The sequence below is a fragment of the Bombus affinis genome, chromosome 17 (genome assembly GCF_024516045.1).
Source record: "Bombus affinis isolate iyBomAffi1 chromosome 17, iyBomAffi1.2, whole genome shotgun sequence".
NCBI classification, from domain to species: domain Eukaryota; kingdom Metazoa; phylum Arthropoda; class Insecta; order Hymenoptera; family Apidae; genus Bombus; species Bombus affinis.
Genome location: NC_066360.1, coordinates 4,085,763 through 4,099,780, shown reverse-complemented (window position 1 = coordinate 4,099,780; position 14,018 = coordinate 4,085,763). Strand labels below are relative to the sequence as shown.

General features: G+C 31.4%; 1 protein-coding gene and 2 long non-coding RNA genes across 3 annotated transcripts in view; 2 read left to right on the top strand and 1 right to left on the bottom strand.

Moving 5' to 3' along the window:
- Positions 1 to 14,018, top strand: part of LOC126926053 (uncharacterized) — a 149,845-nt gene that overhangs the window by 64,222 nt on the left and 71,605 nt on the right. The gene's annotated exons all lie outside the window — the stretch shown is intronic.
- On the bottom strand, positions 6,848 to 9,681 carry LOC126926044 (ejaculatory bulb-specific protein 3-like). The gene is made up of 3 exons (XM_050742172.1): positions 9,244 to 9,681; positions 8,475 to 8,714; positions 6,848 to 7,294 (listed from the first exon to the last, which is right to left on the bottom strand). Exons 1-3 carry the CDS (start codon positions 9,248 to 9,250, stop codon positions 7,095 to 7,097), a joined length of 447 nt encoding a protein of 148 aa, XP_050598129.1. The 5' UTR covers positions 9,251 to 9,681; the 3' UTR covers positions 6,848 to 7,094.
- Positions 12,703 to 13,789, top strand: LOC126926059 (uncharacterized). The gene is made up of 2 exons (XR_007714240.1): positions 12,703 to 13,454; positions 13,545 to 13,789. It is a non-coding gene; the product is annotated as an uncharacterized LOC126926059 (long non-coding RNA).

Below are 14,018 nucleotides of genomic sequence, written 5' to 3'. Positions count from 1 at the left end.
ATTTAATAAAAAAGATATGTAAAAAAAAAGAAAAATAAAAGACCAGTAACGCGTCCGCTCAAGTAATAATCGGCGAAAACACTGACTCTAATTTCGCGAGTGATCATTATAATTAAATTTAATGAGAGCTATGGTGCTCTGCAGAATATTAAAAGTAATATAACGAGCAAACACTGAGTCTACCAATCGCATTGCGCGCGATCACAAAAATTCTCTGTAAAAAAGCTTTATGAGAGGGAATGGGGGAAAAGAAAGAAACAAAACATTCTGTATCATTTTTTTGCATCATTAGCTTTCCTCTTTCTACCGCGTGTTTAATTATGAAAATACTGCTTTTTTAACTAATATTCCTTTAGCCCACGCAACAAAATATCATATTATTAAGAATATAAAATATGCCGTTATATTATATAACATAGTCAATGTATTATATAACATAATCAATGTATTATATAACATAATCAATGTATTATATAACATAATCAATGTATTATATAACATAATCAATGTATTATATAACATAATCAATATATTATATAACACAGTCAATATATTATGTAACACAATCAATATATTATATAACACAGTCAATATATTATGTAACACAATCAATATATTATATAACACAGTCAATATATTATGTAACACAATCAATATATTATATAACACAATCAATATATTATATAACACAATCAATATAGTATATAATATAGTTATACATTATAAACTATTTTTTAATACGTACTAAATGTCCATGAGTATTTTGCAATGCACCCAATTTGTAAAAATTGTAACTCTGAATATCCGTTATTAGAGTTTCAAATGTATTTCTTATTAATCAAATATGGGGTGCACTTTTTGTTAATTCAAGATATCTGGCAGAAAAAGATCGAAATGGCACTATTATCATGGAAAATTCGCGAAAATGCAGCAAAATGTAAAAGTTATTTTAATTTCTCACTTAAGTAGAACTTTAAAGAATTTAATGTTAACGTCAAGCAATAAAACTATTCATTTAACTTATTTGAAGCAAAAAAACTTACTTAATATGTTCGAAATAAATAAAGTGATTAATCTCGTCTATCTTCATTTTTGTACCCTTAGTGGATCATAAAATTATTTGCAATTCCGTTACATCACGTACTCATGGCGATGATATTACGAATTATTTGTAAGAACGTATATCGATTAAATATAAATTATATTAAATAAATAAATATTATTAACCATCCACTAAAGAGGAAACGTTATGAAAATGTATGAATGCGTCTACTTTCATTAGAATAAATTAAATATTACCGTATTTGCACAAGAATCTCTCAGATTGATCATTAGTACCATCATGACGTCCTTACGAATTTTCTGGCATCTCTCTAACGTCTCCATGTTTTCCTCGCAATAAAGCCGTAACCTGAGAACAGAAGAAGACCAAAATATTAAAATAAATGTATAAAAAGAACAAAGTGCATGAACAAACAGCAATAAATTATATAAAATGAAGCAGTGATCAAAGAGTTTCTGAAAACTCGTACGAACTATTGACAAATGGGATAACCAAAATGTAACCGAAGGAAAAAGAAATAACAACCTAATACTATATTATAAAATAAATTAATGAATAAAAATATTAGTTAATTAAATGAAGTTAATAGTAGAATGAGTTTGGATGAGAGAAAAATACGTATTGCGTAGAATAATAAAAGGAATACCCGTCACCCCAGCACGTACGTCTAACCGCTTAGGTTTTCGGTTGCTAGAATGACCTCCGTAACGCGATTTATATATCGAAGTTCGATTGTCCAGGAGTGGGGAAGGTCACCGAAAAGTCAAACGTGCACGAAGGGATATGTTTTAACAATTCGATATCAAAATTCGAAGTAAAAAAAAGTAATAACACGTTAGACTTAAACGCGGGGAGACGCGTAGAAATTAAACACGAGTAAGCTAATATAGTTTAGAAGAATGAAAATAAAATATCTTAAAATTATTATTTGATAAAATCAGATGATTGTCGAACTTATATTTCATTAATGGGCATAGTTCGATGTATGAAAAAAAGGATAAGGAAAGAAAGAAAAGACAAATAAAGCGAAAAGAAGTTACGGAAATATCTTATTAAGAAAAAAAGTTAAGGGGAGTGAAAAGAAAAAGAATGTTATTCCAATAATACGTGATTTGTGTTTCTCTATGTATATGACTTACTTTGGAAATTAGTAACTATTCATTTACGTCGAAAAATGAAAAATCAATATAAATTATTCTAGATTATGAATAAATCAAATTAAAATTCTTACTATTTTGAAGCCACCCCATCGTGTTGTATATTAAATCTTTCACAATTACGACAAGCTCTCGTCGGTTGCTTCTTTCAATATGACACGGCATCAAATATTTATTTCAAGATTTACCAGCGGATATGTTTGATTCAGGAACGTGTCATCCTCTATCAGTGCCCGGGCACCATCCTGGTTTTCGTTAAATTTATTTCAATATCTGTCTATTTACATGGAAATACAATAAATCACTATAAATTTTGTTAACATATTGCGGAGTACTCACTTTATTATTATATACCTATTATTATCTATATCATAGGACATAGTTAGATTGTTTCAATGATTTTTTGAACAACCTGAAGCATTAGAATAAGCAAGAGAATACTAATGGCCATAATCTATCTGCAATATGTCCATAACCATGAGTACAGAACAATACAAGTTAACATTCTCACAATTTTAAAGTGATGAAATGTAAATGTGTATTAAATTCTTCACATTTATGGTAACGAATTGTTTACAGTTGCTTCCACTTTTTAATATTATTCCCCGCGAAATGGGGTAATTTCAAATTTTAATTTCTAATTTTGTCACCAGAGCGCAGATGCATTAAACACGTATTTATTACATTATTGTGTGTTAACGGTATTCTGTTCTGCTAGTACCATGGTACTGTATTTTCTCAATATTTATTTTCATACAAAATTTTATAATTCATGAACAAATGAATTTCTTACGTAAGTTATTGTATTCTTTTTATGTAATACAGATTATGTACTGTATTGTAATAAGACATATAGGATTTTGTATTTGTAATGTAGATATCTTATTTATAAATAATATTAATTTATGACATAATTGACTTATGCGTTTACTGACTAAAACGATACAAATATTAATTTTTTTGAATACTACTATTTGAAAAATGATAGTAATCTAAAAATTATACAGCCCTTAATTTATAACCTATTATTATATTACTATATACCGCTATATACTACTATATATTACTATATATAATATGTATTGTAATATGTAATATATAAATTATATATAAAATTCTCTTTCCTTTCATCATAGGACATTGTGGGATATTTCAAGATATTGCAGAACATCATATCACCCAAGACGAAACAAAAGACGTCATACAAGGTTTATAAATGTTGACATACTACTTTGAAGCAACTTTTGTGAATCTTTTTGATCTTTTCTTTGGTCCTTTTGTTTCTTTTCTGCTAGTTTTCTTGTTCATTTGGTTGCGATTTTGGTCTCTTTACTGCTGTGTCGGAAATATCTATAAACTATATTGCAATTTTCTGAGGCGGAAATATTTGTAAGTATAAAATCTATTCAATATTCTATTTATAACTTCATAGAAGACTTTAATTACAATTTACATAACTACTATATTGAATCAATACCATCATTTATGCCACAAAATTGGTAAGGTCGTCACATGATCTCCAGAATGTGGAATACAAGAAATTGTTACATGCAATTGTAATATCCACTCTGTACTTTGTCTGTCATTATATGATACAATATTTGAATATAATATTGAAATAATATTGGGAACAGTAAATCTGTCAGTGAATAGAGAAATATTATAGTTTGTTTTGGTAATAGAAGAAAGTTTAAAGAAAATTAAGGGAAGAATCGAATTAACTTACTAATAATTTAGCTATAAAAAATATTAAATTTGTCATCGAATATCTGAATGTTGTACTTTGCTTTGGCAATAAAAAGGAGTTTCAAAAAATTAAGAAAGAATCAATTAGTTAATGTACTAATAATTTGGCGATTAACAGTATTAAAACAGTTACCAAATATCCAAATATTATATTTCTTTTATAATAGAAGTAAATTTAAAGATATGTTAAAAAGTATGGATATTAGTGAAAGAATTAAGAATATTGGAGAAATGTTTGTCAATAATTTGTCAGAAATTTCAAAATTTCAAATTATGATAATTGATTATGAAAATATGGATATCTGTAAGGATATAAATTTTCAAAGTTCAAAAAGTAATATGTATATAATACGGTTATGATGGTTTTTCAATTAGTTCACATATGCATATATATATCTTCTTTTTGCCTGCCAACTACAAAATGAGGTAGATTTACATAGATTTAATAAATTTGTATAAATTACATAAGAAGAAACGGGACAAGAAAGAACACGGAGAACAAGTGAGAGAATCAAGATAGAAGTAAATGGACAAGTGATTGACCCAACAGCATATAACACGTCAGGATCATTAACACCAAGGTGGCAAAGCATTAATCATATCTATTCGTCTTCTATTAAACGATGTTATCATTCATTCGATCACAAAAAATTATGGCTTTTCATTTTCACAAACCTCTTGTTCTAGGATCTCTCACTTTGTCGGCGAGTGGAAATAAAGAAAAGAGGAAGAGAATTCAGCAGTCACAATGGAATATACACTGAATTAACACGCGTAAATCACAATCCACTGTAACAACTTTATGTAAAACCTAGTTACACTGATACGTTCAGTACGCGACCGGTCTAAGGGCAGAAACTTGGTAAAAGGTGTTGACTATTCTGAAGATAGAGACTGAGTAGTTTAGTGACGATGTTGTGGCGGAGGAAAGCTACGTATGGGTGTGTCTGAAGCCACGAGATGAGCTGATTCGTTAAGGACAATTTTGTATAGGAAAGCGAGGGCGATAGACATTGCTTAGATTGGTGTTAGGTTGGGATTAGGTACAAGAACTCTGATGGACTAGGAAGGGTCTTTAGCCGTTCTTGAGAGGAAGTTGCTAACGCAAAATACCGAATGTGAGAAAACTAACTTTCTTCTCATAGTAAATCTCATAGTATCTTCTCATAGTATTCTCATAGTATCTTCTCATAGTATTCTCATAGTATCTTCTCATAGTAAATAAAAATGTAAAGAATACTGGAAATAGAAGATGCTAGTTTTTGGTCTGAAGGACCATAAAAATGCCAAGATTTATTGGTGGGTCCTTAAGACTATTGAGGGTACCCATTAAGGATGCGTAGACGTTTTGATGCCATCTTGCGTGGTCTCTGTTGTGGATTACGACTATGCCCATGCGTACATACACATAAGATTATCACTTCGAAAAATAGACGTACTCCAACTACTTCGAAATAACTGTCCGGAACAAATTCGGGCGGCCATATGCCGACACGCATCCTTAACGGTAAAAAGACTTGAGTAGCTATTTGCGGACACTCATCTGCAAAGGATTAGACTTCCTCTTAATTATACTCTATTTATTCCATGCTTATTTACTTATAACCGTTAAAATGATCAAGCAAGTGATTATGATTTTTAATTAGCAGCAAACTACGGATAGCGGAAAAATATTCTTCTATAAGAAGATAACTAACCATATAATTAGATATAATTAGAATTAAAGTGGCTGGTCCGCGAAGTCTCAAGAATGTACATATGAAGCAAAGCACATACGGAAGCAAGATTCTCTTCTACATCCTGCGGCAAAATTCGAAGAATATTTTCTAGGAACTTGCGAATATAATGCATTACTGTATGATTAATTTTCTTAATATTGTAGTATCGGGAAAAAAGGATAGGATTAGGTTAATTTAGATTTTTAAAATTCTCCTAATACTATTTATTAAGATAAATAAAAATAACAGAGATTAATTGGATAGAGAACGATAAATGTTCAACTTGAATTAAAACACAAAAGTCTTATTCTATTTTATAACGCAACAACTCGATCTCTCTACAACGCTAGCAACTCTACAACTTTACAACTCTAGTTTTCGGCTTCTCCACTCGCACGCTCTCACTTCTCAACTCATACTGCACGCCTTTTGCATTCGTTCTCGCCTGCGTCTTAACTAACATTGTCTTTAGCGTCTCTTTTGTTTTTTCCCGCCCTATAGCGCACGTGTCCCGAAAACGCTCGTGGCCAGGGTCACGTAGGCCTCTTCGACGAAATTGTTCAGTTGAAAGGATCGACGATACATTGATGTACCCAACGATACCGCGGTTCTCGCAACATTGTATACGGTTCAGCCGATATCTTAGGTCTTTTGTCCACGATATTACAATGTCATAGTAAAATGTATCTCTTTTAATTCTATACTGAAAGCCAACTAGGTCCATAAACTGGTACTACGAGAACCTAGAAACTATGAAGGATATTTCGATAAAAAATATTCTCTCATTTAACTCATTTATGAATTTACGCGCTCGTCTAATATCTAAGTACACTTCAATTGCAACACACATAACGTCTTATGTTAATAATTATTGGACACGAGGAAAATTACAGCGTAATATCGACGTCGCGTTTATTAAAATTATCAAGATCACTTTCGTAATTATGCAACGGGCTGTTTTGAAGTCGCTTGATGTTCCAAAGTGGTTGAAAGTTGAAAATGATACAACGACCCGAGTAAAAGTCACTCGAAGAATACGAAATCACTCGAAATCAAGCTGTTTTCGTACGCGAAATCGAAAACAGGAAGGTACGAACGACGAGTGCCGGCTAACGCAACCAATGTTTCCTGGGAATGTTTGTTTTTTGAAAATAAATACAAACTTGTTTGTTCAAATCAATTTTTATTTCCCTCGCATTATAAAACTACATGTTCGTTGTCTCGAAATTACTTTGTTTTTTTTTTTTTTTTATTTGTTTTCGCTTGCTTTGCATATACAAATAAATACTACGTCCGCTTGTTTATTATCATTCGATCATTACGTCGTTTATGAGCTTATTTTTTAAATGGGTATTGTATTTGCTCATAAACAATTATAAGATCGAATCCCCTATGTTCGAATAATTATATTTAAATAAATCCTGCAACCAGCTTCATCACTTGCTCCTCGTATTTATGTCTGTATTTCTTTTCAGGGTCGAATTTGTTCATCATTCTCTCCCACATTTCTGGCCTCTTTGTGATTAAAAAGATGACCACCTTGTTGACATTCTCTCTTTGCTTTTCAGTACATTTCGCGCATTCGGTGGCCAGAGCTTCGGGCAATATCTCTGAAAATTGAAAACAGAAACATTATTCTGCAATACTGTTTCTCTGAAACATGGGAACTAAAGGTATTGCAGAATAATGGAGGATAACAACATTTCGGCGATGGTTTGCTTACTGATCAATGGCATACATATATATCTCTGTTAACGAAAGAGAAATAGTATAAAATGTCAAAGAGTATTGTGCTTGAAAAGATATATCAAATTGATCTTGTCCTTAAACGATAGATTAGAAATTTGGAGAAAGAAATGGATAGTTGATGTGTAAGTGCAATTATTTGCTTCACGTTTCATTTATGATAGTAGATATATATTATATGGAAATGATTGAATTAACACGTTAATACAATGAAGCTGATAATATGAATAATATGAAGGTATTGAGAATAAAAATAAAACTAGTGACAGTATGATTCTTATGACAAATTGCAATAACAATAAGAAACTATTTGAGCACATAATCAAAGTAGATATTCTACTAATAGAGTACACAGTTATTATTAATTATATTAATTCTTTTGTGTAGAATATGTGTGTACAAAAGCTTTATTTCTCATAACATTATAGCTGATAATATGAAGGTATTGAGAGTAAAAATAAAACTAGTGACAATGTGATTCTTATGACAAATTGCAATAACAATAAGAAATTATTTGAACACGTATTCAAAGCAGAATCAAAGTAGATATTCTACTAATAGAGTACACAATTATTATTGATTATATTAATTCTTTTGTGTAGAATATGTGTGTACAAAAGATTTATTTCTCATAACATTATAGCTGATAATATGAAGGTATTGAGAGTAAAAATAAAACTAGTGACAATGTGATTCTTATGACAAATTGCAATAACAATAAGAAATTATTTGAACACGTATTCAAAGCAGAATCAAAGTAGATATTCTACTAATAGAGTACACAATTATTATTAATTATATTAATTCTTTTGTGTAGAATATGTGTGTACAAAAGCTTTATTTCTCATAACATTATAGCTGATAATATGAAGGTATTGAGAGTAAAAATAAAACTAGTGACAATGTGATTCTTATGACAAATTGCAATAACAATAAGAAATTATTTGAACACGTATTCAAAGCAGAATCAAAGTAGAATCAAAGTAGTTCTTTTGTGTAGAATATGATTAATACGATTAATAGCGAATACGTATTATCACTTACGTTTGAAATCATTTCCGTCAGAAGTGCATCTTGCTTCACCTAAGAAACACTTCAAATAATTAACCAACAAGCGATCACTGTTCAGAATTTCATCTACATTGATCTTGTCAAATTTAGCTGGGTATTTGTCTGCAGAAGAAAGATCTTTGGAAAATACGTTCAGGGTCGAGTCATCGGGTCGGGCAAGCGAGTAGACGATTGTCATAACAACGAACAGACAGATCAGTAGTTGATGCATAGCTACAGAAGAGAAATTTAAAATTATAATTAGAACATACGATGTAAATTTTACAGCCTTTCAACAAATTTTGCAAAATGGGAACCTCTCTGAAGCTCTTTTTCAAGGTTTAATATCGATCGATATTTCATTGACTGATATCTATTTATAGAAGAATCGGATACAGTAGAACCACATTTATGTATTGAATGTAAAACTTCATGAAACAACAAACTTCCCAAAATTCTGTCTAAAAATTGAATATTTGATTTTGCCGATTAGCTTTCATTGTCTTGCAATTATCGCAATTGTCAACAAAATCTTATAAAGATTGAACGCAAGCGGAACGCGTTTTGAAAAAGACTTTAAGAAGCAGAAACCTTTCCAACAACCGTATCGATCGTTCTTTACTGCCTTTACAACGATAACGAACTTGGATCGAGCTTCTCAAGTAATAAAGTTATAGTTAAGAGAAAATATTGTACTTGGACGTTTTCGGAAATTTGAAAATTGGACAATTACAGCCAATGTAAACCGTAGCTGACCACTAACCTTTCATTGTAAGACGATGAATGTTCACGTTTTATATTTACTTATGTTTATTGCTACTCGCAGATACTGTAAACACGCCAGATATTCACCTGAACGGATCAGCCACGATTAAACTGCGATTGTAGAAGTCTTGCACATGATACTTATATATGATTCAGTCTCTGGTGGTAGGATTAATCATAGAGGTTGAAGGTGGGAAGAAGAACAACTCACACAAGTTGATCGCTATTTGAAACCCCACGCTATACCTTTGCCTTCGTGTTATTTCAACTTTCAGTAAAATGTTTGTCTCACTTATTGACGAAGATAGGCATTTTAATGAAGTATAATATCTTTTTTTCTAGCGCTCGTATCAATAAAACATACCTCTGTATTAATAAAATACACGACTAATTTCTTCTGTAACTTTAGTGTTTAAATATATAAAATGTATGCAAATGTATAAAACAGAAAAAGCGGGGAGAATAATATTAATGTTAAATCGAATCGTTAGTATTTTCATCCTGTATCTTCTGCCAGGACTTCGCTCGTCGTTTCTCCAAAATAAATATGAGCAGAGATAAGATTCTGTTTTATTTTCTACCACCTTTAAAGAAGTTGTTTGAAATAATTTTAGCTCGAATGTTCCCCCTCATTTTTTGAAGGTTAAATGTACATTATTCGTGAAGATAGGAAAATGGAAAAAATGTAAAGACAGTTTCCTCCTGTGTTTTCTTATCCTGTTATTGAAACACGATGATAGTCATTATAAAGGAATCTTATAGCACGTATACAGTTTCATATTGTATCTGATTTCCTTGCATTTTTATTTGAATTCTATGACAGATCATAGGAATCAAAAGAGCATTAAATGTGCGATATAATTGAAGAACTTAATTGTATCGTTGCTTCGATATTTTTCTACGATATCGAATAACTCGTTTTGCATTCGTGTATCTTAAGACTTTCGCCTCGTAGTTAAAACGAGAAGACAATATTATACACTGTTTTCCTCTTCCAACGAACGGTGATGTATTATCGTTATCTGTTATAGGAAGATCAATGATCCAGCTGCGCATAATTAGATATACTAAACGAATAAATTTATTCATCCTCCACTTAGAGCAGCGACCTATAACAAGCCAAAAAATATATGCAAAAAACTTCTTCTTAAATTATATGTTATTCATTAGATTGCATTTGACAATAAAAAGATATTTCACGTACCTAATTAGACGCACAATAAATATGTTGCCCTTTGACTTTTCTGTCTTTTACATTGTATTTAGAGTCGTTGGAATACGTTAAATTGAATTATTAGTCAATTAAGTCATCATAACTGCAAAAAAAAGAAAAAGAAAAAGAGGAGAAAGGTTATGGAAATATTAATCAATATTTTCGAATATTTACGACCTTTCTAAAAAATAATTTTATGATCAACTATACAATTGAATTGCAAATAGTAAATCACAAGTTCATAGGAATGAAAAAAGCGTGAGAAAATCATACGAAAAATATAATTATTTATTGCAAGCAAAGTATATTCCAAAGAGAACCGTCAGTCTCGTTGCTACCTAATTCAATGTTGTTCGCGAAACGAGTTTATATAATACGAAATGAAAAATATAAACGTTCAGGGAAGAAAAACAGCAGTTTATGATATCATTTCCATTGAATTTTCTCTTCCTCCTTTGACACATGAAATATCGTATGCTTGAAATCGAAGAGGATATTTCAACGGCTGAACAACATTTTAAATTATTAATAAATGAGTAGCTCACTAGATAAATCGATAGATTTAAGAAACGAAAGTACATAATGGTCGAATTTTACTTTCAGACTTTGTAACTCTGTTGCCATAGTCTTTAACATAAATTGTACTATAACTTAAATCTGATTTTATCAACGCATTAAATTCAAATTTCACGTTTGCACAAAAAATTTTATCTAATTGCAGCTGTTATACAATATCCATAAGGACGGGTACTTGACACAAGAAACGACGTGAGGAACAGAAGATATTCTGTAATCGGATTTTTGGAAATTTACCAGTTTTATTTTTTACTTTATTTTTATTGCACGCGTTCGTACGAAACCGTGTGTCGTATCTCTCACTTTTCTACGACGATCCAAACATTTCCCCAATGATGTTGTGAAAGCAAGAACCGCATAACGATACTATCGGCAATGGAATATTACAATTCAGAAACGAAAGACGATCGAAACATCTTTACCTCCGGGGAAAGAAGGAACAATGTTGCCATAAATTATGTTTGACCTACATGAATTACATGACGCAGTAGAAAAGCAGGTTTCATTAAAGAAAAAGAGAGATTATTAAACCCTGTAAGCAATTCACTTTTTATTCCTACGTGGCTTTTTTCCTTTATCACCTGTTCCCAAACAAAAAGGCCGTTGCAGAAACAATCCTAGTGATCTTGTCTGTTCCGATTCGACGATTTTATCATGTGTTATCCTGTCTGAATCGCATTCAAGTTTATTTATGCGTCTAAGTCAGTGGAACATTCATCGAACCATTTGCGATCTGTCTCAATCAACTTGAGTTATCGAATTGTATTTCCGAACAACATGGCTACGAAAGAGAATGCCAAAGATTCGTTCGACATCTTATTCACATTGTTTCTTCCATCTAGACTTTACTTTACTTTACTTCACTATAGCTTTACGATTTTATCAGATACAACGAAATTGATATTTATAATGTATAAAATATGACACGTGAAACTATAAAAATTGATAAATATAATAAATATATAAATATCCAATTAATATATAAATATATAAATACACATATGCTATAAATATCGATTTCAAAAATATACTGCATATAATATATATTATAATTAATGGATGAGACATTAACGGTTGGTGCTTGATGAGTTAAGCAAATACCATGATCGTTTAGGCAAATAGTTTCAGAAAAGAGATGAGGAAACCGATAATAACAGAATATCGTTTAATATTTAGAAATCGAACGAGGGAACGAATGATTTATTCGACGTTTTACTCGATTGCAATCATGCGTTACTAAACGAGAATAACAAAATCGTGGAAGAATACAGGGGGAAAAATTCCGAAATGAACAGATACAAACGAAGCGTATATTCGCGTTGAATTTATAAAGAATTCAGGTCGAGAAAGGATACGTTCGCAAAAAATCGTATTTGCGCCAAAAATCGATACAATCGTGTTCTTTTATTGCCACGAGATTTCTCAAATTTCAAAGTAAGGCGAGAGACAGGTTATCGACGCCTGTCATCTCTGCTTTTAATGTCGTGTTAAACGTCCCCGTACGTACGTTAAATACCTTTATGCTCTTCGAGACGGAGACAAGACGGGACGTAAAAGTTCGAGAGTCAAGCGAAGATTTACATACGTGTTTACGTCTTTTGACGTCACATTTTTATACCAACAACTGGTTTAAATCACGTATGCAGAACAATTAAATTTCCTATTGATCTTGCGTAATTCGAACGATCTTCTGTTTTCTCTGCGTGAACGCATTCTTTTCTTCCAAAATATTTTCCGCGATTATCAATTGCACCACCTTCTTCCTGAAAAACGTCTGTCTGATTTTACACATAGTAACAGCACGCAGAACCGTTCGAGAATTATTCGTCGAAAATGAACAGGTCCCGTTACACAAAATCCGCGAATATCCTTAAACGCCGTTGAAAAAGAAGTATCATAGACTTGTCCGAACAAAGGGAGTAATATAATCGTAGCGTTTGTGTTTATGGAACAGTAACGCCAATAAGGAAACTAAAAAAACCATAATCGGAAATCTACACGATATTGGAGCAGGCGGCGAACGACGTGCAGAGATAAGAAAAAAGAAATGACCAAGACGTCTGAGCCTCTCTATGTAAGAAATTTCGTAAACTTGTCTAGCGTGATGCATTATTAGCGATTCTTTATTCTAGGCACATACGTTTCAGGAAAAATCATAATCGTCGATTATTCTAAATGCGACAAAAGCGTCGCGTAAAGCATCGCGTAACGTGTCGAGGATCTTAGTTTAGACTCGATGAAGTTGCGCGATAGAGTTGCTCTATTAAAGTACGGTAATTAATAAACGAAGCTATAAATGAAGGTATATCTGGTCCTCAAGGTCTCGGAAAGTTTTTAAGTTAAGTTAAGATTTATAAATTAACAAGATTAGAACTCGTGTTGCATCACATTATTATAATTTAATAATTACAAGGAGCAAGGTAGGAATAAGTTACAGCATAATATTACTATTTATATAAATACAATATATTACATAATATAAAAAATTAAATAGTTATCTATGGTAATAGATGCCTCCTAAAGCAGCCGATATTTACGTACAGTTACATGCTTACATCAAAGTTTGTTTGATCTGCCACTAACCGGTTAACTGCTTTCGACATGTACACACGTCAATCCTGAACTTCATTTTGGTACGGTTGACGCGTATACTCGTCGCGTGAAATAAAAAATTTACCGTTTGCTATAAAAGCCCGAAACTTTAGCAAAATGTAATATAAATATGTATAAATGTAAATATATTGCTTTTTATAAATCGAGTCGATTATTTTCTCCAGTGTATCCCATTTGTGTACTTTACTGCATATATCCTAATTGTTTTGCGTACTTTATTATTTTTTGACAATTTTTAAACTTTTAATAACAGTACCGTTTTTCAACGATGAAGCGTTGATTTCTTAGCGAACAAGAACGTAATACTTCCTCATTTGGCTTGATTTTATTTCAAGGGATTTTTTACACTAAATTCTAGAAAATTTGAAACC